Source organism: Venturia canescens, chromosome 2, assembly GCF_019457755.1.
Source record: "Venturia canescens isolate UGA chromosome 2, ASM1945775v1, whole genome shotgun sequence".
NCBI lineage: Eukaryota > Metazoa > Arthropoda > Insecta > Hymenoptera > Ichneumonidae > Venturia > Venturia canescens.
Genome location: NC_057422.1, coordinates 14,092,548 through 14,117,897, shown reverse-complemented (window position 1 = coordinate 14,117,897; position 25,350 = coordinate 14,092,548). Strand labels below are relative to the sequence as shown.

The window sequence follows — 25,350 nt, the reverse complement described above, 5'->3', positions numbered from 1 at the left end:
TATTGAATTTTCACTTATTATTATTGAGACACAGATTCGGAAAAAGGCGTTTGATTTTGTGGTGTGGACGTGCACCGAGAACTTTCGTCCTTCGGTAAAGTAGGCATTCGTATCTTAGGGTACTCGAAACAGTTTTGAGTTTGATTAATCCGATGAGACCGAGTGGTTGTGCTAATACACGAGAATCGATGTAAGTAATGAGCCACAATTTGAATCACAAAATTTGTGGAAACAAATGTTTCGCAGTAATTTTCAACCGGAGAAAAGTGCGTTTAAAAATATCGGGAATGTCGGACATGTAGTTAGAGTAAAAGCCGTTGAGCGGCGCCCCATCCTGGCGCGCGACTCCGCATCCGCAGCAGCATAATTTTTTCGAACCATTCCAGATTCCAGTCCGAAAGTAGACCGGGGGAGAAAAATTGCGCGCGCATCGCCGGTTCGGCGGCTCTGCACGAACGTAACAGGTGGTCGACGGTGGTTGGTCGAATTCTCGGCTCGAGAGCAGCTCTAGAGTATAGGCGTAGGACCACGTGCCCGGAGCCGTGTGCCGTGTATCGTGCACCGTGCAGTCGGCGCATTCACACGGTGGACGCTCGCGCGTAAACATTGCGAGGCGAAGGCGTATTAAAGCGGGGCAAGAACTTGAAGAAACTGAAAACTTACAAATCTGTTATTGTAACCTTATTGTAAATGTTATGTAACCTCGATCAAAACAGAGTATAAACACATCAATAGGTGGATGGAAATGTGTCAATAACGATTCAAGTGCGATGGTGATAATAGTCAAATCAAATATTTGTTCAGTTTTTTGACGTAGTTGCTTTTTTCCCGCGTACGATAAAAACATCGAGTGGGGGCGTTTTTTAATCTCGACATAACTTTGGAATCTGCGTAGAATCTACAACTTTAAAAGTGCTGCGAAGTTCAAATAGTTCATTGTATCTTATTTTTTTTCCGATTGTGTTAAACCAAAGTGCGACTGGTGGCGTATAAAAAGGAGAAATAAGTTTACCAGCCGGAATCTTGACGTTGTGGGTCCGTCACGGCGATATGCGGGTGTGGGCTATCGATCTTGTAGCCTGCTTTTGTGGATTTACATCTCTATATGTATACACGAATGCATAACATTCTGTAAGTTCACTACAAGTGTATTATTGCATTGGATAAAATCGTAGAGGTTAGTTAAACGCATTAATTCTCGTACCGAAGCTATTCGTATGTCATGTTAAATCGGATATTCAGACTCGTGACTTATTTTGAGCTCGTTTCATGTTGTAAAAACGAAAATAACGCTGCAAGCAATGACCATACGAATTGATCACTGAATCAAACGACGATGGAAGTTACGATGAAAAAATAATAGTATAAAAAGCAACGCATGGAACTCGCACTCAAAACTACTGTTAGTTCACCCAGTACAGCAATAGGAAGGTCGTTAAGTGAAATATATAATTCTATCCAATGATAGAGAGTGTGTTGAACTAAAAAGAGAAGCCATTAAACGAGCTCCCTTGCCCATTGAATCCCACACAAGTTTTCCGGCACTTGACATATGTCAATTCCCAAACATACGCTCAGAAAGAAAACAAATAAATCGATAGAAGAAATGAATTTCTTTAGTCGGTGATGTTTTGTTTTCACACGATCGAAAATTCCCGGCATTTTGCATACTTTAAATTCGGCATTTGCAATAAAATTCTTTTGGTTTTCCATCAACATCGCTGCGAAATTTTTATTTTATCGTTCGATGAAATATTTTTGTATTTCCGAGAGAAACTCAGTTTTCTCACGATAATCCCCTTCCCTCTCGCGATTGCCTATGTATAGCGGAGCATTCATGGGATAAAGATGATAAATGCTTATATCTACGAAGCTTTTTATACACGGATTTGCCAGCAATGCGGGTATTCCCAGCACGAAAGAACTTCACAAACAAACGTCGGTTCGTCTCCCCACTGCTCGCGTGATCAACGAGTGAAAAGATCCCGAATAAACAACAATAAAAGAACGAATGAGTGAAGTGAAAAAAAATGTAATAGAAACAATTGTCGAACTCGGGTGCCGGCAATCGAATGGCGATCGCACAGAATTCTATAGTGGGTGGTGAAATCCACGAGGCTTTTTGCCCGACGAGCCGGCATCAGCGTCGTCCTACGCGAGGCCAATGCCGCGGATTTCATCCGATCCGTAAGCCGTATCTGCGGTATGAATTAAAGTCTTAAAAATATTCTTACATAAAGGGTGTTCCAAAATTTGTTGCCAAGATTCTTCAAACCGACGAATTTAGTCAATCGCAAAACTTCGCGCAACATTATAATTATATCAAGAACCGGCCAGTCCGGGGCGCTGCTCGAGCTCGGCGGGAGCGTCAACCGTCGCGCCCCGCCCAAGCGTTCGACACCCCCGCACCTGATTGGCGGTCCCTCAATTCATCGATATCTCGTTCTTCGTGCCTCCTAGAAAAAAATGACTCGAGACAATTCTTCTCGGAATTACACAATCTTTCGATCCCTCGAATTAGGAGCCGACTTTTCGGACACCCTATGCGAGTATGCGGTAAAAATTTACCATTCACGAGAATCGTCCGCTATGAAAGAGCATTCGTGTCTCTCCTATAGGATGCAGCTTGAGTATGCGGTGCGCCGCGTTCGCGTTTGTCTGCGTAGGGAAACATCCTGCACGTGGCGCGCTCGGCTTCTTCAATTGGCGTAATGCACTGATTACTTTCCACGCAGTTGCCTTTTCTTCAACAGAATTCATATTATTCATGAGTTTTATGAGTAATACATGCTTATACGTTGCATTTCGGAGAGCAATTTATCGGCATGCTCGTGCGATTTAAAACTTCATGTACGAGGCAATTACTCGTGTATAATTTTTTCGTTAATTTTTTTTCTTTCATTCATCCTTCTCGGTCTCGGCTTTCATTCATTTCGACGTTTGTACCGTGGACTCTCGGAAACCGGTTGGAAGCCGAAACTTTGAACCCTCGCGGATTTTCCGGCGATAGCAGCTCGCCCCGAACGAATATAGAACAAAAACGGGCGGGATGATCGATGGAAAAAATGTTTCATTTTCGTCATCGTTCTTTTCCCCAGCCAGCACCAAACCCGCTGAATATTGTTTACGTTATTTTGTTCAAGGACGATGAGAAGGGACTCCTGGTAAGAAATAACGCGCTCCGACGTCGACCTGTGAGAGGCTGAGGGGAAAAAACGAAAAATTGCGAGAAACTCGGGGAGGGAAAAACACGATTGAAGGATGGAGTTCTACGACCCGGGAAGCAGCGATCTCAAGGAGCTGTGGGAATCGTATCTCGCCGAGCCGGTAAGTAGATCCTCGGGAAACAAAATGGCGCCGAAATCTTTGACGAAAATGGACGAAAGAGCTTTTCGAGGGTCTTTTGCTTGAGCGTTCTCATACGCGATGAAATCGAAAATATTTTTATCGGTCAAAACTGTTTGGTTTTTCGAACGAAAGGCCTCGAGCTCGATTCGATGAATTTCGAGTATTCGAACACTCTCGAAAACGTTTCGTTAATTCAGGAATTGATGAAACTTGGCAGCTCGCTCGCGTCGATAACGATTTGGGTATTAGGCCATGAATAATCGCGATCGAATGTAAACGTGAAGAGATAAGAGATTTTAACGAGGCGCCTCGCGTGTGCGATCCCGCGTGCATCGTACACGGTGCGTTCTGCTGTCGGGGTTTCGAGCCTCGCACCTCTGAAAACGCTTTTTCCAGTTGGTTTTCGGGCGACGGGACATTTTCAATCGTTCCAAACGAACGTTGAGTCGAAGCGTGTCTCGCTCGAGGAAAATTGTCGCTCTGTAAGCGTATTCAAAACATACAACACTGACGCAGCACTCGCTCGATAGTTTCCTCGCAGCGCGAAGAATAAAAACTTCGTTTTCGACGAGAAAAATGTCGTGGAAGATAAGAAATGCTTCATAACGAAGCGAGCTGTAGTAAATTGAGATTATCAGCGAGCACGGCGTTCGGGCATCCCCTGAAGCGAATTCCGGAGATTTCGCCTCGTCGAGATTGAAAACGGCGTCGATTGCGGGTCAAAAGTGTGAGGGACTTGAGGTTTTTTCGTCCCGTGAAATCGCAGTCTCGTCTCGCACACGAAAAAATCTGGCGTCTGCGAAGCGTCTCGAGCACTTCTCCGGGGCTCTCTCCTTCCTCCCCGTTCGTCTTTACGGACGGGGGGATCGAGTGAAAAACCCGAGTAAAGCGATCGCGCTTCTGCGTCCGACCACTTGTTCAATCATTTCCCTTCTCCGTCCCTTGCGCTCCCTCCCGCGCCGTCCATCCTTCGCTCCCCGCGAGCGTCCTTTTTCATTTCCTTTTTCGCGACGTTCTTTCGAGTATCGCAGCCGCGCAAAAGCGAATTACGTAATTAATAATTGCACAAACTGACGATCGTAATCGTACGTCGACGAAACGAACATCTCCATCGAGCGACGACTTTATTCACGAAAACTTGCATTGAAATAATAATCCTTCGGCAACGAGGATGGAAAACGATATTTTTAAGGGGGCGCTAATCTTTATTCGGTGGAAAAAGGCCCAATTTTGAGAATTTTTTAAACACGCTACAATCAATCTCATCGAATCTCGCATCATATTACAATGTACGAACAATATTTACAAAATTTCGAAAGCCCGAACACCAATAATTAACTCGATGCTAGCAAACCTTCGGAGGCATCGAGAAAAAAACGTTGATCCTTTCGAAATTTGGCAAGCTACTTCCTCACACAATTGACCAGGTATTTGCCAGAGGACTTTTTTCTTTTCGACTTTTTGTATTCTCTGCGACACTGGGAAGTGAAAACACCTAAAAAATTCGCCTAAAAAATGAGCCTATTTGTTATTGTTAAATTAATAATCATGAAAGATTGGAAAAAAGCTCTCGCAGATACCTGGTCAATTGTGTAAGGAAGCAACGCAGGCCAAATTTCGAAAGGATCGATCGAGCAGATTTCGATTTACTGCAGTGTTCACCGATGGATGATTTTTTTCCCGAGTGCCTCTGTTAATTAATAAATTGATGAATAAATAATAAATAATAAAAAATAAAGACTAAAAAAAAAAATAAGTTAATAAATAAAAACCGAGTTAATTATTGATATTCGAGTGTTCAGAAATTCAGGAAATCTTGTTCACACGTTGCATCGTGATGTCGCGATCAATAAAATAGACTTGTGTTATCCGCAGGGTTTGAGAAAAAAATTCTTAAAATTTTTTCCACCGAATCGACGTTACGCCGCCCTCAAGACAACCATCCTTGGAAATATCGATCATTCATTCTAAAAAAATGAGTGAGACAAACGATCAAAGTCATTACGATCATACCGACGAATAATCATAATGAGAGTAATAACAACAATAATTTATTGACGTACACGTGGAGCAGGCCGAACGAAGCGAGCTCTGGATCGTTTCTGTTCCAACGTCTGAGTCACAGCCATCTGTGCAAGCACCAAGACCTCGAGAAAATATTCAAAATTCTGTCAATAACTCTCCCCGACATTATTCTTTTCATTTTTCCCCCACGTGACAAGTTTCTAGTGGCGTCGATGGAAAAAATATAAGAAAAACGACGCTCGAGAGTAGACAAAATGCAAGGCAGACGTCGCAACACATTTTTTTTATTACGTCCTCCCAATGACCGGTGTCTGGTTATGAATACTCCGACCTGGATACGACACAATAGCAACTATTTTACTTCGACATTTATATAGCCACAGATAACGAGCATGAAATGTTCCGGATACGAGGAGCTTGTGTCGCCCGAGAAGCATGAAAATCCAATGCATCGTTAGTGTGAAATTGGTTTTTTTCAACGCGATCCCAAGGCGCGAGGGGGGACGAGGAAATGTTTGGATTACAAAACACGGAAAATCTTGTTTCGTATTTTTATTCGAGATCCCCCGAGGCTTTGAATATTTTTCACATTGGTGAGACGAATATTTCTGTAATGTATTTGTAATATTTGTGGAACCGGCAGTTCGAGATACGTTATCGAAAAAGAAGCACATGTTCGGTCGTCGCAGCACTCGGCCAACGCGCCAATCGTCATTCCTATCCTCGCGTCGCTCCGCAGTACTCGCTCGTCGCTTTTTCCGTCCCTTTTCGCTCTTCTCCCTCCCCCCGGCGACTCTCTTCCTCTCTTTTCTCTGTTATTATCTTTCTCTCTCGTTCTCTTTCCCTATCGATCGTCTTATCTAATCTAATTGGGCCAGGCTCGAGCGCAAAGTGGCTAACTCGTTATTGCGACTATAGAGTCGATGAAGCTTTCGGAGCTGACGCTGCTGTGCAAAGAGGCGGTTCGCACGCCTTTCTGCGCTGTCACTCCCGGAACTTTCGAGGGGAATTTCGCCTCGGGAGGTCGATGCAGCCTTTTCATCGCTCTCGTAACTATTTTCTCGATGTGCTTGCTTCCAAGTACTTTCGTGCCGAATAAAAATGAGAGCGCGGGCTTTTCTGTGAGAGATTCACGCTAGGCCGAGTTCTCTTCTCACTGGTGTGCTGCGCCGGATGTCTGTATGTTCCCCGGAGACCGGAAGTGTTCTCGGAGCCCTTCCCGTTCTCGGGCGTTTGCGCTTGTCAGCCGGATATTCACCGGTCTCGCTGGGAGCGTTGGAACGAAGGAAAAAATGAGAGAGCCAACGGAAGAGGACCGACGTACGTGAAACTCGGCGTATTTTCCATGGGAAGGAAGCGCCTCGGGATTCGAGCGCGGGGGGGTTTCCTACCTTTTGCCCTCCGCGCTTGCCGCCTCCTCGATTTTTTCCTTCCTTTCGATCTCGACGACGAAAATTGATTTTCTACTCAACGCTTCCCGATGCTCGGGGATTCGTTTCGAGTAACTTAAAAAAGTCGTCAAACTTCGGACTCGACGGGGCCCGAAAGCGTGCAAAACTCGTTAACGAGGACTCAGCGACAGCCTCCAGTTTCTTTTCACTCTCCTGCCTCCATCTGTCTCTCCTCACTTATCTTTCTTTCGGTCTTTCATTCGACTTCTCAATGGACGACTCTCCTGCTCCCGTCATTGCCCCGGCAGGCATTCTAATTCCGGATGGAATCAGGTATTCCGCCCGCCCCCGTCTTACGGAAAAAAACGTACGAAAGGAAACGAACGAACGCCGGAGCGAGAGCGAGACCGCAACCGAGAAAATTTACGTACATGCGCTCCGCACGCTCGTTCCGAGGCTTATCGACTCCGATGCGCCTCGTGCGGGCGTAACGTTCCATCGCGTATAGTCTCTTCCAAAAATCATTAACGGTCTTTTCCAAATTTTTATTGAACGTTTTTGAAAAGCTGCTTCGAACACGACTGCCTTCGAATTTAGCGCGCTTCGACGAGGCTCTCTCCTCACGACGCACGCGTTCCTTCCGCCCCTCCCTGCCCCTCGTTACAAACTTTGATCGACCGAAACACTCGGAAACGGGAATAACGACGCTCCGGATTGTGGGATCGATCTTCACAATGTTCTGGAAGAAATTCGATCGGGTTGAGCCTCGAGAAATCATTGCGCGCAGGAGCGTAAACGTACCCGGAAAGTTTTCCCTACAAAAAATATCGTTTTTTTATGTCAGCAAGTTTCACCTCTTTTTCTAGTGTTTTCGTGTGGATATTTTATTTTACGTATATATACAAGTGTGTCGCGGAACAAGGTTGTATTATTAATTTTCTCCTTCACCATCGAGCCGTATCTTATCAGCTCGGCCTCCTCCCACACATAAATTTTTACCACACTCGCAGACTCTCGCTCTCGGTCTGCCGGTTCTGTCGGTTCGGCGCTCGGCCAACGATTTTCCAAAAGCTTCGAGTTTTCGGGAGTACTCAAAATGCCAGGAGGAAATTGCGCTTCTCGTTACTCGGTGGGAACGAATTTCGTCCCCGAAAATGTTCCCCGGATGTCAAAGTTTTTCAGTAGGGCCACAAACGCGACGATTCGTTCGCAATCGTTCGCTCGCTATCGCAAAGGAAAACACGGAAATGGCGGGAGTACGCAGAATGCGAGTTCCGCCGGACGGTCGAAGCGTTGAAAAAGTATTGAAAATACAATTTCGTCGATCTTCGGTCGCAGGGAGAAGGACTTTGACGAAGGAAAAGCTTCGCATGCTCGAGGGTGCTCTTGAGAAATTGTTTTCCATCAAGCGCCTTGGCTCCCCAATGAAATTTGTAGATCCTGTCAAATCACCTCCGCGAGCGACGTTGACGCAAAAAAAACAGCTTTATCGATCGTTCGCTCGTTTTCCGTTGCCGAGGTCTCGGCGATTCGACGCGGGTCGCGCAGTTAAAGTCGTCAATGCGCGATAACGAACTCGATCGACTATTAAAATCGAGCGGACTATCGATCTAGATATTTCGTCATTATGAGCGCCCTCATTTTGACATCCGCCGATGCAGATTTCTTCCAGCAAAATAAATCAACGTCTCTGCCAAAAAAATGTCTGATTTCAATTGAAATGAAGGTATCGCACGGCCGAAGCATCGGCAGGGACAAAACGATAAAAAAAAAAAAGCGAAAAATATGTTTCGTGCATTGGAAATTTCACGAGGGAACTCGTAATTCGATGACGAATGAAGGGAAGTCGAAAAGATGACGCCAGGCGTTGGATCGGGCCCAAATAATGACCCCGAGGATTTAAAAAACCCGAAAAATCGTTAGTACCGTAGCGAGAGGCCCGAGCAGACTTTTATATTCAATCCGATTCAATCGTAATTCCCCAGACATCCTTAATTACCATAATTTCTCCAACGTTTTTGCTGACTGTACTTTGACATTTCGAACAAGCAATAATCAGCGAAAAAATCGGCTCCGTGTCGAAATCACAACGGCGTTGCCAAATCGTCAACGAAGGCGCACCGAAAAAGCGACGTGAATTTCAACTAAAAAATCTCCAGCCAATTCTGCTTCGAACACACTCACTATTTTCTCTCTCAATCGCGCACGCATTATTTTTCATTAATCAATGAAAAACATAATAAAAGAGAGTCGAGAGCATTATTATCACGCTTTATTTCTCGCGTCCTTTTGCTTCGTTTCTTTCAGCACATTTATTTCACGCTGTTTTCCAACATTTTTCTCGACAATTTTTTCCCCCTTGTGACGGAGTGTCTCCGGTTACTCGAGTTTCTCAGGTTTCTCCAAGGATCGGTTATTCCTTCAAAGTAGTGGAGAAACACGACCAGGTTTCTTCCCCCCGCTCCCTGCCGCAGCCCCTTTTTTCCTCTCTGACTCCAGAAAAGTCGACACGCCAGGTTAATCCGCCTCTTTTTGTAGTCTTTCCATCGTCTACTTCGTGGACCATAAAATGTATGCTTATTTTCTATTGATCCGAGCTTTCTGCGTGCATTCCCAGCACACAGGGACGCACACGTACGAATATCCCGAGGATCCAGGAATTTTTACAGCTACGATCCAGAGAATCGTTAATGTATTCGTCCCTGCACCTGCGTTTCCAGTCCCGAGCCCTCCGGTGCCACGGAAAATCCAACCGCGATCTCCTTCCATTCGACACGATTATCGGTGATTGCGACGTTTTTTTTCTCGGAATAACAAACGATCGACGAGCGAAAAAATCCACCGATTCCAGTCGAAACCGGCCAACGAACGAGTTTTTTTATTCGGCAAATATTCTCGAGTCAATTATAAACGAAATGGAAACGAGACACGTGAGAATCGCCCTCGACTACTCGGGAATGTTTCTCGAAAATGAGTTTTCCCGCGCAGACGAGAATGCTCGACAAAATTGACCAAGAGCTGCTTCGGGAACGTGACAAACGTGCCGAATGATTCACGCGAGAACTTGAGCTTCCTACCGCGGACGAATCCCCCCGAGTCATCAGGAGTCTTTTTATATATTTGACAGAAAAATAAACGAATAAACTGCCTTCCAAATCACGAATCGATCAAGAGACGAGCTAGAGCTAACCTCGCTGAGGGAAAGAAGAGGAGAGCTGAAGAAATGGAAAAAACGATTGAAGAAAAAAACGGGAGAGAGAGTCTCTCCGGTCGAGTGACCGGTGGCGCCGCTCAACGGCGCATTGGCATTGGACGAGAGAGAGCCTAGAGTTTGTAACATCGAGGACGTTAACCTTTTTTCGTGACTTCGCGGCCGAGTATTCCCAGAGTTTATATTTTGCTTCTCCTTTTCGTACGAATTGTAACTTATGAAATGCTCGTGCCTCTTCGTCCGCGCATGCTAATAATAAATTATCGATAACCATCATTTCTTACTCGTTCTATTTCTTCACATACGAATATTCAACAATTCCTCTTCGTTTTTTTAACCTCCTTCATTCGAATTTCACTCGTTCAGTGAATTCATAAAAGCCTGCTGAACCGATCCCGTGCGCAAATAAAAGTTCGAACGACTTCGCTCGGTGCGACTGATGCAACAGTCCATTCTTTCGAAGCCAGGAGTTCGAAAAAAACTCTCTTTTCACTCAACTCCATAAAAAATGGGATTTGACCGAGTTCTTCAGTGATTCCGATCTTTCCTGTCGTTCGATCCTCCAAAAATGTACGACGATTCCGTCTGAACGATACAGATTCGAAGACGAGGGTCACGAATCGGTTTCCCCAGCTGCTCTTGCTCCCTCGTTATCTCCTCCGGATCAGAAGTCTCGGGTATCTTATTTTCCATACGAATAGCCCTTTCGGACGAGCAACAGCGTCGTTTTCCGGGGCGGAGGACATTCTTCATCGTAACGAATGTCAATTGAGTTACAAAGCGGCTTGAGAACGAGCGTGCCGAGATACTTCTTCGGTCATTAAAGAAAAGTCATTAGATTTAATGCTCTTACCATATTTTCGCCGATTCGGTCTCCGGACTATTTGCCTCAATGGGACAATCGATACTCTCGCGCGTACGCAAATAATGCTCCTTTACAATCGCGGTAAAAACAGCCTCATTAGCAGGGCGATTAATATTCATTTAAAAAGAAATTATCTTCAGTTTGTATTTGCGAAGGGAAAAGAAGCAAAAACGAAATTGGGGAACACGCGCAAGCCTGCGAATAGACGAGTCTCGACGGAGCGCGTGGAAAACTCAGGCATTTTAATGAATTTTCATTTCGTTAGAAGACTTTTAGCCTCTCATTCTAGGACGCGACGAGACGGATGGACGGGGAAAATAAAAGGGAAAAATCTCAGAGACATTGACGGAGGAGAAGAAGAACTCGATTGTCAGGTGTGCACCGCCCGATGAGCACCAACGGGACATTCCAGTCTCGCTTCTTCCCGTAGAGGCATTCCAATCATTTCGTTTCGAAAGGAAGCTTAAACACGAATTTGGTCGAAATTCATACGGCGATTAGGTCGAAAATTTGTCACGTTTCTGTTGCAAGAACAATGAAAAGAAACAAGCGGATTTTTAGAGCTGAAAATAAAAAAATTTTGAGATGAAATGAAAAAAATAAAATAATTAGAAAATTAAAATATAATAAGAGTAAGAAAAATCGTGAAAATTGGAAGTTTTCAAGCGATGGCCGTCAACGAAAAATTTTAAACTGCCCGAATATCGTGAAGTTAAAAATTTGCCGATTCAGCGGAATACGAAGTGGTTGCTCGAGGTCTCGAATTACCGAGCTCAGCTCGGTTCATGCTTTGAAGAAAAAGAAAACGTTGAACGAAAAGAAAGGAAGGCAAATGCTTCATTAAAAAGAAAATGGAAGTTTCCTCCTGAACGACGAGTGAAATTATTCGATTACACGATCTCTTAACGAATAACGGCAAAACAGTAATTCTCGCAGTGGGCGTGAACCAACCGCGTAAACCAAAGTTTGAAAACGTCGCGGCAGAAGTAGTCTTTCATCGTGAAAACAACGAACGACGAGTTATAATTTAGCGGGTATTATTTTCGAAGGATTGTCGAATATGCAGAAAAAAATAATTTTATTGATTATTATTTCGTTTGCTTTCATATTTCGTCACGAAGTATTTCCCAATTCGATTTATTTACAGGGAGGGGGCGTGTAACATTTTCCCCGAAAGATAACAAATACGTGCGCTGTAAAAAAACTCGATATTCAAACATCGGAGCGTGGTTTTTTAAGTGAAAAATTTATTGCGATAATGCCTCGTGGAGCCGCGTCGTATCGTCTTTTCTCGTCGCAGCATTTCCTCCTTTTTGCGAGAGTCTCGGGCACGTTTTTTCGCTCAATTATTCCTCTCGTCGAGTTCCTGCAATCTTTTAAGCTTCCTCGCGGTGTACGAATCATAAGTACACTACTGGAGGTGACGATAAGATAAAAAATCCAGCAATAGATTCGAGCGCCCGTGTGATGAGTCGAAGGAAAACAAAATCCGGAAATTCCTCGAAGAAAAAAATCAACGCTGGGACTCGACTGGCTAAAAAAATGAAAAGTCGGTCCAAGGAAAGGGAGGTGAGAAGAAAATGGAGCAAGGAAAAAGTAGACTCGAAAGTATATTGCGAAGCGAGCAACGACGATCAGACGGCTTAGGCTCGAGGGAAGTTGTGTGGTGGCGTCTTTGACCTTGGAGAACGCCAGTTCCGCATTGCTGGAGCGTGGCTCCAGGGACGTTTCGATCCTTCGAGCCATACAAATACCTCCGAGGCAGTGGTATCCTCCATATAATCTTGGAACAACTACACTTCTCCTCTGCTTTCACGCTTAGAAGCCACCACCACCACCGACTCGATTCCGCGAAAGTCTGCGGCCCGAGAGTTTCACGATTCGTGATCGTCCCTTCGGGCTCGAGTTGCCGAGTCGCTGGTCAGTCCGACTCGAGCCATATTTTTCACGGGTTTGTGTGTAGCTTCGACGAAAGCAACGGGAGTTCATTGAGCTTGGGCGGGTGTTGAATCTGGATCGAGTTGTCCCGGCTGTTTAGCTTCTCGCGGGCTTTCGTTGCCCGCGAGGAAAAAGTCCCCCTCGCAAGTTCGTGAGCTGGAATCGTCGCTGAGGAGCCCTCGAGAGATTTTCCGAGTCCGTCTGGAATCCCGAGCGTTCAGCCACGAAACGTATTCTCGACAAATTAACTCGACGGGGTAACTCGTATGCCGGCGCGCTCGCAACTCGGAGGCCGTTCGCGGTGGCCAAGAATAGGCGGCCTTCAACTTGACCGTGCGGTGGGGCGAGCGGCGCATTGCCCTCAGACTCGTTCCCATTCTGTCCAGGGACTGCGAACGCGTTAATTTCAAAGGTTACGCAAGCGAGGCGCAAAGGTGGACTGTCCAATGGGGGAGAGTTGGCTCTGTTTGTCTCAAACTCGGCGTTGAACGCTCGCGCGGGTCGAAGGATCCTGCATCAACTACGCGCTAATACGCGTCTGGCTGTGTCTGGTTTATCAATAGGTTTATCCCTCTCGCTCCGGGTGCCCCCACCAGGCGGAGGTTCCGCGCTCCGACGGGCGGCAACGTTGACCAGCGGGAGCCTAGTTTGGGTGAAGCGCGAGAGGTCGATGATCCCTGGCTGCTCCGGCTGCGAGCAGCACCGCGTTTCATAGCTTCGGGTCCTTCCAGCGGATAAAAGCCTACGATCCTAGTACTTTCATATCCCAGCGACTCGCCAGCTTTCTTAATACCGCAATTCAATGAAAAAAGCTTTTGCTTCCGTTCGTAACACTTTCCAGTTGAGCCCCATCGCGCATTTAAACACTCCGAGTCTCGGACGATCAGTCAGAATTGGCCATTTTTTTCCAGGCCCTCGGACAGGATGTCTTGATGGCGACGAGGGAAGAAGAATGGGGAAACGTGCTTTGCCTACGGGAAAAAGGCACCCTGGGGGTCGTCCTCCGTGATCGACTGATGACCGATGCCGCTCTCGGTGGCACCAGACCCATCAAGTCCGAGCACAGCTACAGCCTGCTCGCTTGTAGTCCACCGGCTAGTCCTGCTGCTACTGAAAGTAGCCGGCACACTCCGCACTCCGTTTCCATCGAAGGATTCACCGGATCGACGTGTTCCTCTGGCACGATCAACCCCGCCAGCGGCATGGCGGAGCACCACAAAAGTTTAGGGCTTCGCAGTCGAATCGATGGTGAGGCTCGGCAAACAATTCGGAGAGCTAACGAGATTTAATGTTGCCGTGAATCGAGTATTTTTGACGTTCGAACCTGTTCAGTAACCTCTTGCTGCTCCTCTAGATATGGAGGAAGAGTGCTACCCCGCAATATCGATGGGAACCGCCTCCGGACGTCCCTGCTCATCGCCGTCCCCGGGCCAGTCTCCCTCCGGACGAGTTGGCCTCGTGACCGCGAGACTTCACTCAATGCCGGAAGAGGACGACTCCAATGGGATCAAGGGCGAACCTCTGAGCGTCCCCAACAGCCCAGGCGAATCGGTCGTCTCTTGCCAATTGGTCGACGACAAAACGAGCATAGCTGTTGTTGCTCCGCACACTCTACACATCAGCAGGAATCATCTGCTGCAACAAACGAGCGACAGCGAGGACGAGGAGGAAGAATATTATCAGGTGATTATAAAAATTCATTGGAATCGAGTCCCACTTGAATTCGAAGCTTCCTGACGAACCACGAATCACTTTCAGAGCATGGAATTGGACGAGTTCGACGTTAAGTGCGAAGAGAGCGAGGCCAGCGTCGACGGATCGCGACAAGGACTCCCGCCGACTCCTCCCAGCAGTGCCAGCTCCGACAGCGAAGGCACAGCTTCCGCTTCGTGCTCACCGGAACGCCGGGAAAGCTCTTCCGGGCACGTACAAAATCTTCGGGGTCTACTGGCTCCGAGACTCTACGTCACCAACGGGAATCACACCCACGCTACCAGACAACCCATACACACGTCGCTAATATCGTGTCAACCGGTGGGTGAAGAAACTGCGATAATGGAAACTCCCTTTTCGACGAACTCGACGAATTTTCCCTCTCTAACTTTGCTTTTATCGTAGAAGGGGTCCACGGGAATTCTGACCCTTACGGATGAGGAGAAAAGAACTCTCATTGCCGAGGGTTATCCCATTCCGACGAAACTACCGCTCACCAAGCAGGAGGAAAAGTCCTTGAAAAAAGTTCGTAGGAAAATCAAGAATAAGGTGAGCTCCGAAACTGCTTTACGAAGCAAAATAGTTTTTTGTGAGGATTCATTAAAATTGTGCGGTCCAATCATTCATGAGATACAGTAGAGTTGACGTTGCTCATTTATTCTACAGATATCCGCCCAAGAGTCGAGAAGAAAGAAAAAGGAATACATGGACGGTCTTGAGAGGCGAGTTACCACATTGACCAATGAAAACTCATCCTACAGGGATCGCCTCTCAACCTTGGAGGACGCTAATCGTGAGCTCATGCTCGAACTCCAACGCTTACAGTGTCTCCTTGAGTCGCAGTCTTCCTAAATATTTATTTTATGAAATAATCGCTTATCAGCGCGTTTCGATCGTTCCTCGCTGTTAATGGAATTTCGGGGGTATTCCCTGTCGCCGTTGTGCATGAGCAGCGAATTTTCATATCTTTGACTCTTTGAGATCATTATTTTGGTGATAAACTTTTAAATTGAAGCCGGGAATCATCTGTGGGAAAACTTCCTTGAATTCAGTTGTTTATAAGCGTGTGCCTGCAACGTCTTAAATTATTTACAAAAGCGTTCCTCTGCAGGCAAAAAAACTGTTGAATATTCAGCAAAAAATAAATTAAATTTATTTCATTCATCGGCCCTAAAAGCTGGCTGAAAATAACAATTCGAAAACGTGCCTCCGAGCTCTCGTTTTTTTATCATGAAAAAATGGAAAGTTTTTTTAACGCTAACGTTGCTTGTGATGCGCACGTAAAAACTACAATGAAATTTTTCTAAACTTTTTTACAGAAATGATTATGTACAGTGAGGTCCGGAGATATGGAATTTTGCTCTCGTCAATTAATTCCGAAAAGTTTGACCAACTTTGAAAAATAAAAAAATTGATTTGTTAAATTAAAAATGGCTAATCTGGTCAAATTTTTCGGACCGTCGAGAAAAATCATGCTCCATTTCTTCTCGGCCTGACTCTAAATATTTGTTGTATTTGTCCAAAGTGTCAATAATCTTTGAGGATAATTCGTGTGGAAGTTGGTCTCGTTACAGTTCGACCTTTTGCCAACGGATTTTAACGACTGTGAACGAATTCATCGAATTCGTCCAATGGCTGATAATCCTTATGTTACTTTATGCTTAAATTTATGAAAAAATGTCAAGGCTTCGAGAGATGTACACATTATTTTCGTTTCGACGACTTAAACGAGAAATCGTCAAACTTCAGATTCTTCTATTCAACGTTTTTTTTTTAGTATTTATAGGAAAATTGTACAAATTTTATAATAACATCGTGTCGTTAAATTTTCCACTAGAATTCACTGATATCTTACATTTATACAGATTTATACCATTCCTCGATCGAAAAGTAAACTCTTTTTCAACCTCCCTGTTTTATTTAGGGATACAGCGTTATACGAGGCATTCCATTCCAACTTGATCCCCACGTTTTTCCTCCTGAATCTTCAAACTATTTCAAAATGGATTTTGTTTTTAAAGAAAATCTACGTCTCCACAGCGTGTCTGAGATTGTTTTCTCAATCAAAAGGAAACACAAATTAAAGTGCAAATTAGAAATACGAAGGACATTTTGATGATCGAAAGTCTTTTGGAGCAATTGCAGAAGTAGATCGAGTAGATATGTAAATTTCCTGAATTTTATTGCGTAATATCATGGCGAGTGAATTTATAGTTATGAGAAGAGTGATTTTATCTCTAGTTAGGCTAGGAAATTGGGGAAAACGTTTTATTCTTGATGTAACAATGATTATATCTCGACCAAACTGTATTTTATCGAAACAAATTGATAACGAGTGTGCTTACAGAATTATTAATTAGTTATAGATCCAAATATTAATTAGTACGACGTGCAACGAACAGCGAGCGATGTGGCGAGCGAAAATGAGTCCACGCTCTCAAATTGCTCGCTATCCTTCGATCCGTCCACGAAAGGTGATCGGATCTCTCATTTATTATATTGATATGTGTGTGTATATACGTATATGTAGCGTTCCGTGTCAAATCCGAGTCTCAGCTTCGATCAATTTTCAGTTTGACGATTTTTCTTTTACATTGAGTTGTCAATTATGAGAACAATCGTATATTTTCTCACGTGTGGCGAATTGACATTTGATTCCACTCTCAGAAGAGGAAATTTGACTTTTCAAATGATTTTGAACATGTGAATATTGCGAAACGAGAAGTCAGTAGATTAAAAATTGGTCGTAGCGATTTGACGTAAAAAATCTTGTACAGATCGTTGTTTCTGTAATTTTTTTTTGCACTCATAGGTGCGGGAGTATGTGCAATGTTTACCAAGCGCCTGAACGAGTTATTTTCGAATGATTCTTCGATATTTAAAATATTTTTTCGAGCAAAACGAAAATAGTTCGCGGCATATTTCGTTACGGTAAATTTTCTACCGAACAATTTTTCTATTAACTTTTTAATAGTTTATAAATAGAATGAAGAGTTTTATTCAACGGTCCAAATAAAAGTGCGTTGGTATCTAGCTATCAATTATTGTGCATGAGCGAATTTTCGTTTGATGGAAAGAACATTTTGTATGAATCTAAGAGCAGAAATATACATATTTCTTCTTGGAGTGCTGCCAAATATTTCAGAAATTAGAACAAAGTAACACCGTCCAATCGTCGAAACAGGGATATTCGATTCTTGAAATATCATTGAAAAATATGCCTTCAAATAAACATTTCAAGTGTATTCCACTATAAAATATAGAAACTGTTTTCTGCAAATTTACAAATTCTCCAATACTTCCAAGTTAAAAAAAGCCTTCCGTCATTTTTGAAAGTGTTTTTTTTTTTTTTTTTTTTTTTAATATCCTCCGTTAAAAAGACAGTTTCATGGGGCGTTCCCTGCTGGTCGAAACCAACGAAAAATATCCTCGTCACATTTCAACCGGTTAACTGGTACGTTTTTTCTCCAGTTTTCGTGCCAAAAATATCACAAAAAATCATTTAACAAATGTATTTCATGAAAGTTTCTCGACAATGATCTCGTCTCATATCATTTTGAATTTTACTTATCGATCCATCTTTACAAACAGAGAACTTGAAAACACTGTTCTGGACGAATTTCTGTGAAAATCTGTTGAAAGTTGAGCAAATTATGGAAATTTCTACATACATGGTGCAGCACCAGTCAACCGGTTCATCGAGTGTGCCTAGTTGAAAGGTTATAAAAGAAAAAATCGATTTATTGTAAATAATAGAAACGAGGAAAAATAAATTTATGTATACGAATATAAATATATTATAACAGAAATATATAAATAGGTATAAATAGGTACATAGAAATATATATTTGATGGAAATTTTGTGCGAGTGAAAATTGCGGGTTGAATAGAACGAGCCCTAAAAAAATTGCTGACCAAGGGTTGGGGTTTAAGAAAAAACAAAGGTTAATTTAATTTGTTTGGTTATCGAGGAGAATTTTATTAGTCAGAGCTGAAAAGTCCCTGATTTTTATAATGTACGAGTGTGTTGTATGCGACAATAATGAATAAACACGTGTGTGACCTAATATACGATTTTCATTTATCGTTTAGAGCAAAGACGTGCGATGCTCTCTCAGGCCTTCACCTTCCACTCCTGAGATTCCTTTCGATTCCGTTCGAATTGTTTACTCATCAGCCTGTCAAGACGCACCACGATCGAATTTTCCCAGTTACTCTTAAACGCGATAACGAGGAGATCGAATTGATGATAAATTAAATTAGCGTCTCCGTAAGTTTCAGGAGGGTGCGATCTATCGAGCGATCGTTTTCAACGGCGAATGAGTATCTTACCAATATCAGGAGAATTCATTCAGGATGAATATTCGAGAGGGAGGAGCAAGAGGGAAGTTTAGATTGGAATTGGAAAAGACGCCTGGAATGTTTTTTTGTGCATCGACAAAAATCGTATTCGTTGGAAATGTATTATTTATTGTTCATTAATTGGTGGGAGTTTTTTGTTTTAATTAATCTAGCGCAACTTCCTCGATTCCTGCCTCCTCGCGGACTCGGCTCTCAAGCACGTTCAAGCTCACCGGCATGTCAATGTCAATTATTTTCTCCTCGGCGATCGATTTCTCCGCGAGAGTTTCACGCTTCGATCGGTACAGTGGATTTTTGAATCTTTTCGAGGAGCCCGGACGATCGAGATCGTCGTCGTCCTCGTCGACGAGACTTTCCTCGATCGCTGGCAAAGCATCCTCGTCGATCGTCACATCACCTTCCGGGACGTTCTCGAAACGAGCGAAACCGTACGACGCTCTCGAATTTGGCCCCACTTCCGGCGCTCCGGATACTCGAATCGATAACCATGCTTCTCGCCATCCGGACACGAGCCTGTAACCGATAATTCAATGTTTCAACTGCTCACCAACTTTCAGGTCACCGAAACAACTTCATCCAGAAATATCGGTTTTCTTTGCAGGAGTGCTTTTCCCGAGGGTTTAACGTTTTCAGCGCAATGCAGATGATTTTTTAATAATCCTTACTAGCCAGCTCACAAAGTTGTAAACTTTTAATATTCTTTGACAAAAATTCGAACCGATCCAGGTACGATAAAGACAGCCAGCGACAGTGCAACTTTAAAGAATGTACAGAAAATCGCCAGGATCGGAAGGAGCAAAAAAATGAAAAATACGAGAGTCCCCAGCATTTATCGAACGTCAGTCGAAAGTCGTCGAAACTATTTTCAGAGGTTTTGAAAATCCTTCCGAATGACTCTGCCGCCTCCTGTGAAGGGCCGAGCAGCGAGTGTTTTCGTTGTCAAAAAGCCTCCGCAGGCCATCGACCCTTCGGAGTGCCACAACGCTTTGCGCGCGTTCCTATTCTCCAGTTGGATCTACACAATTTTGGAATTTCTATGATTCTCGCGATTCAACGATGGCGAAACATATTGCCGGGGTTATCATTTCATGGGCATTTATACGAGAGTACGCGTGAGGTATAAGAGACGGGAAATGGCGTCACGGCGTCAAATATAATTGAATTCAGTTATAACAGTGGAACTTGAGCTGTACCACCTGTCAGGCGTTCGTGAAAATTATGCATAACGACCAGATTTCATAGCTTCCTGCGAGAACACGGTGTACAATATTGCCGAGTATTCTAGAATTCCGGCGCGCGGAGAAGGCACATTTAACGGTGCGGCAATCCCGGGCAGAAGAAGGGGGTGGTTTCAACTTTCCCTCTCGACGCTTTTCCCCGAGTCCCTCGATTCTCCTCCGAGTAAAATAATAAACTGCGTTTGCTGCTGGGCCTGGGGAGCGGTGCTAATTAAATGGTACAACGACCGGGCTATTGTTCCTGCGAGAGCCCCAAAAGTATTTGCGCTCGTCAAGGTGCGTTTCGTGAGTAAACTCTACGAAGTTCGATCGCGGATTAAAACTGAGGCTGTGCTCTGCCGAAGGGTCTCGCGCACAGAGGGCGCCGGAATTATTTTTCTCGGTTCGTAGCACTCATACGCGAACTCAGAATTTCTTTCTCGAAGATGAGGTTGGTCAAAAATAGCTGATGAATCGAGCCACCAGCGGGTCGGAGGTCGGAATTCCTGTTTTTTTTCTCAACTTCAGCAGTGGAAAGGAAAATTCGAAATAATTCGTCGACAATCTTAAAAAAACAACGATGGAGGTCGACTGGTCGACCATTGAAATTTGTACGAAATTTTCCATGAAACAGCGACCCAACTCAGGCGCATATATTCTCGTTCGTACGCAGTTTAATTACTTTTGCCTCCCTCAGAAGTTGAGCACAGAAACGAGTGCATGTGCAGTCGGAGCGGGTTGTGGGAAGTGGTAACGAGTGAAAGAGAGCGAGAGAGAGAGAATCGTGGAAAAGCCAATAATAGGCAGACGTAGATTGGCCAAATAGATGTCACGACGACTGCTCTCGTTCCTTCTCGTTGAATACACCGTGAGTTCGAGTGGGCTAACGAAAATATGGAGACTAAGCTCGCGTGGACGATAATGGCTCTCGAAAGAACACGTTTGTAACAGTCTGAGAAAGCTGACAGTGTATATATTGACAGAGCTACATTGACAGTGTAAGTAAAAAAAAGGAATATTTAAAACTGCATCGTAATAGCAAAGCTGGTGGTCGTTAAGCGAGCTCTCGCTCCAGGAAAGAGCACTCGATTCTCGTTAAATTCCCATCTCGAGACTCCATCGCTGAGAAGCAACACGTGAAAGCGAATACGCGTTCTGACATTCAGCAGAGCTCGAAGTTACCCTCGTTCCCAAGTATCATTGGTACGTGAAGAAAAAAAGTCATTGGAATAACGAAATGTGGCGTTACGGGGTGTCAATGAAATATGTGATCACAAGCAGGTTAAATGTGAGTAAACGAACAAAGGAGTTTTGGATCAAACTGCAGATTCGTTCTCGCCGAAAACGAATTGCAGTCAACGGTGTCAGAAGAGAAAGCAAAATTTGTATCAAATTTTGCTTTCTGACGAAGAAAAAAAAACTGATACTCGTTATTTTCGGATTGCGAATAAGAGGGGAAAAAATGGCAAAAACTTACTCCGAGTACGAGTAACCGAAGTAGGGAAATGCAGCGAGCATAACGAACACCAGAATCACAGGGACTCCGAAAACGAGCACGAGTATCACGCTCAAAGATGAATCCTTGCGCGCAGCACCGCTCGTCTGACTCCCCAGCACATTGTTCCCGTTACCTAAAGTCAGAGAAATAGAGTTTTAAAGGAGGCTGCACAACTCTAAGGGTCTTGGTCGGCTCCAAGTGTGCCAATTTCCCATCGTCCGGGCTCAAATTGCATTCTTGACGTTGCGAAATTGAGAAAATGACGAAATTTCAAGAAAAAATTCTTGTCCACTCGTTCCTGAGGCGAATCACCGATATTTTTATGAGTCTGTGATCGCCTAAGAAAAACGCGACGAAAATAAATGGAACGAGACTTTTGTCTGAAGGGACTTTTGCGGATTCAACAAATTCCTGATTTAATTTCTAGAACAGCGTTATCGTACGGGAAAAAGCGAGGAAAAAATACGGTATCGAACCTATCAATAGATCGGAGAGAATATCAACGGCTTCCTGGCTATTTGTTCCGCTGTACGCTCCTTTCTCAGCCACCAAGACTTCGGTGTTGCCGTCCCACTTTTTTCTAACGTGCCACGATACTACGTCACGATAATTTTCCAAAGCCTTGTTCACCAAAAGCTCGATCTTACGCAAGGAAACCTTGCTCGACAGAACCACGCTGCCCCCGCAGTAGTCGCAGCAATTACCTTCCACCTGCAATTACCCGTTCATTGGCGCCTCCCTTTTATTCACTTTTACTTCCGAGCGGAAAAATGTATTTCAAGTTTGTGCTGATCTTTAATTTTCCTTTTTTCAAGCTCACCTGAAGCGGGTATTCGCAATCAGCAAAACCACATTTTTCAGACTGCCACATGTAAAAGCAAACCTCCTGAGCTACTGCCTCGTCCTGATCGCCGTGACAGGTGCAGTCGTTACAAACCTGCACCATCGACGTCGCGTACCTGTTTAACGAAAGAATCCAATTACTTTAGAGTTTATTAATAGTTAATTAAAAATTCATTTTTTCGAATTGTTCGAGTTATTCGCCCTTTTCTCACAATCTCGTTTCTCTGTTTTTACTGCGCTCAAGAAAACTATGAAAAATTTACAGATTTTTCAAACATGAATCGATGGATTTTGAACTGTATGAAGAAAAACTACTTTTATTCACTTTTTACTTTGCAATACTTTTTTGTTGCTTCTGCCTCAAGCAACTGCGAGTTTTCACGAAACGAGTCAATCATTTTGACTCCATTTGTCGTCTCATACCGAATAACAGTTTCTAATGAGAAATAAGAGTAATTGAAAATCGCAATGAGTTTTTTTCATTTATACAAGTGATTTTTTAAATAAATTATGCGAGTGAGAAAAATAATATTTCATTTACGTGACGGTTAAACTGCTTTCAATAAACTCGCGCGTCCCACTATTCAGTTGTTTCCATTCCCAACGATTGAGAGTCGTTGTTTCATCGGCGATCTTGACGGCTTGAACGTGGACGCCGACCATCGGTAACGCTAAACTCAATGCACGTTTTCTGCTCGGCAACACAACGATATCGTTGTCGCAGGGGATTCTCTCGGCATGAGGCGTTGCAGATGTGTAACCATCCCAATTCTCGGGATCGACCCACATGTAAATCCCTTTCTTCGACCATTCTACGTTTTTCAATGTTTTTTTCGATCCCGAGAACTGAAATTTTATGATTTTATTTAAACACAAATCATTGAAGACGAATTGAAAGCGTATTTTGTTCACGGTTTTCAATCACACCGAGCATACAAATTCCAACTTCCGTATTGCATCCTAGTCGAATGAATGCATTTTAGGCGCCGTTTCACTAAATTGTTTCGTTAGCGAAAGAACTTTCTACGAATTGCTATTATATTGAAAGAAAAAACTCAGAATCCATCGACTCGATTCGGAGTTCATTGTTTCACCAAAATTTCGTTTCCCACGTGTGCACGTGCCACCGGTTATTCATTGCGCAGATCTGACGTCATTGATATTTCTCGAAGTTGGGAAGCTTTGAGGCCTCATACACTTGCAGGGGGCGAAAAAACGTGATTTTTATGATTTTTTTTCGACAAGAAAATAAATGTTTATTGACAATCTATGAACGACATTCGTTAGTACATATGTTCATGTACTTGTACAATTTTTATGGTCAAAAATGTCTCAAAATGGCGCAACTCCAGCTGTATTTCAGTAGCACCTTTTTTTGAGCACTAGTCGCGCTGGACTAATTAAAAAACTATTAATCCGATTCATACCAAATTTATACCAATTATTTATTATAATAATAGCTTCGGCCTGGACAAAAGATTCGTATAAAAAATTCGATTTAAAAAAATGGCCACAGTTTTAACAAAAAATTCATTTTTTGACGTGCTAAATTTTCAGTTTTTCGTTACAATTTTTTTCCCAACAAAATACGAAATCCTTCGTCCAGGCCCTAGCTATTATTACAATAAATAAGTGGAATAAATTTGGTATGGATCATATTAATAGTTTTTTAGTTAGTCCACCGCGACTGGTGCTCAAAAAAGACGATTCTGAGATATTCCCGTTCAAAGTCGGTTGAAATACCCACAGCTACGAATCTAATGTTCCGATCATTATGAAATTTCGTGAGAATATCTTCAGACATTGTGCTTGAAAAAATTTTCGATTTTTCCGCCCATCACAAGTGTAAGCCCTTAAAGAATTCACCTCTCTCGCGTTCAATTAGAGGATTGAACTGGGTATATAAAAACGTTATGAGAATGTAGTAATTGTTTGCTTCGCATGCAGCCCAGTAGTTACGTCCATATGGAAAAAAATTATTCGAGTTTGTCACGGACTCATTGAAGTTGTGAAATGAGAACGAAGAATAATAAAAAAATGTGTAAAATGTCATTGTTAAAAGACATCGTACTCTTACGATGGTTTTAAAGTTCGTGACGTTATCGTGGAATAAAAAAGCGCTTGCATCCGAGGTCTCCAAAATATTGTTTTCAGAATACTTTTTTAAAACTTGCCATTAGAACTCCGTTGAGGCCAAGACTCAAAGATCCCTCCCTAGGCAAATATATTTCAGCCACTTCGAGTTTACCGGTGTTGGGTAGACCGACCGTGTGCCAAGTATCCTCAGGGAAAACGGCGCGACTGTCAGCATCCGGCAAAAGACCACCGATCCAATTGTTTTTCGTTTGCCACTCGAGATCGGGCAGCCAATGTTTTTCAATGCCAAGACTCATTCGTGATGTCGAGAGGAGAAGGAATATTCTCGCGAGAAGCATCTTTGCCTCGGCCATCGTATATTTTTTGAAGCTACAAAATTTCTCACGAATCTTCAAAAATATTTAAAACTCAATAGAGAATTTAGAGACGAAAAATGTGATTCATCGCGAGAGTTTCTGCTCTATTCAATTCCATAAAACCGAATCCAAATTCTATCGATCAAATCCGTAAGCACTTTGAACTCGAAGTTTTCCAACTTTTTAGATATTTTAACATTTAGGCTCGAAGTCTCGCGATCGACTACAACAGCACAGAGGCTCAGTGGGCGTTCTCCAGTCGCGGAGGCATTTCCCACAGGGATTTCGACGATGCCACGCACGTGTCAATATCCGTATTGCTTTTCATCGCGTACGTGCATTATTAACTAAATTGAGAATGAAAAATCGAAGCTCTTCGATATTAAGCGACGAGGGTAGAGCGCAGGTGATTTTTATATTCATAAGAAAAAAAAATGTGAAAAAAGTTCTGTTTCAACGACCCATCGCGATGTGAATCGAGCATTT

The 25,350-nt window shown here is 43.6% G+C and overlaps 2 protein-coding genes across 3 annotated transcripts; one reads left to right on the top strand and one right to left on the bottom strand.

Annotated features, from left to right (window-relative positions):
- The first annotated feature begins 502 nt into the window (after nt 1-502).
- On the top strand, nt 503-18,558 carry CrebA (Cyclic-AMP response element binding protein A). Of its 2 annotated transcripts, none has more exons than XM_043411353.1 (7): nt 503-1,177; nt 3,144-3,327; nt 13,690-14,026; nt 14,133-14,461; nt 14,537-14,812; nt 14,897-15,040; nt 15,158-18,558. In XM_043411353.1, exons 2-7 carry the CDS (start codon nt 3,262-3,264, stop codon nt 15,341-15,343), a joined length of 1,338 nt encoding a protein of 445 aa, XP_043267288.1. In that variant the 5' UTR covers nt 503-1,177; nt 3,144-3,261; the 3' UTR covers nt 15,344-18,558. The 2 variants fall into 2 exon arrangements, with proteins under 2 accessions (XP_043267288.1, XP_043267287.1); XM_043411352.1 differs by having other exon boundaries at nt 504-1,131.
- Amnionless (amnion associated transmembrane protein) lies at nt 18,446-25,077 on the bottom strand. The gene is made up of 6 exons (XM_043411351.1): nt 24,586-25,077; nt 22,953-23,257; nt 22,389-22,527; nt 22,045-22,279; nt 21,548-21,701; nt 18,446-19,366 (listed from the first exon to the last, which is right to left on the bottom strand). Exons 1-6 carry the CDS (start codon nt 24,859-24,861, stop codon nt 18,997-18,999), a joined length of 1,479 nt encoding a protein of 492 aa, XP_043267286.1. The 5' UTR covers nt 24,862-25,077; the 3' UTR covers nt 18,446-18,996.
- Between the last annotated feature and the right edge of the window lie 273 nt (nt 25,078-25,350).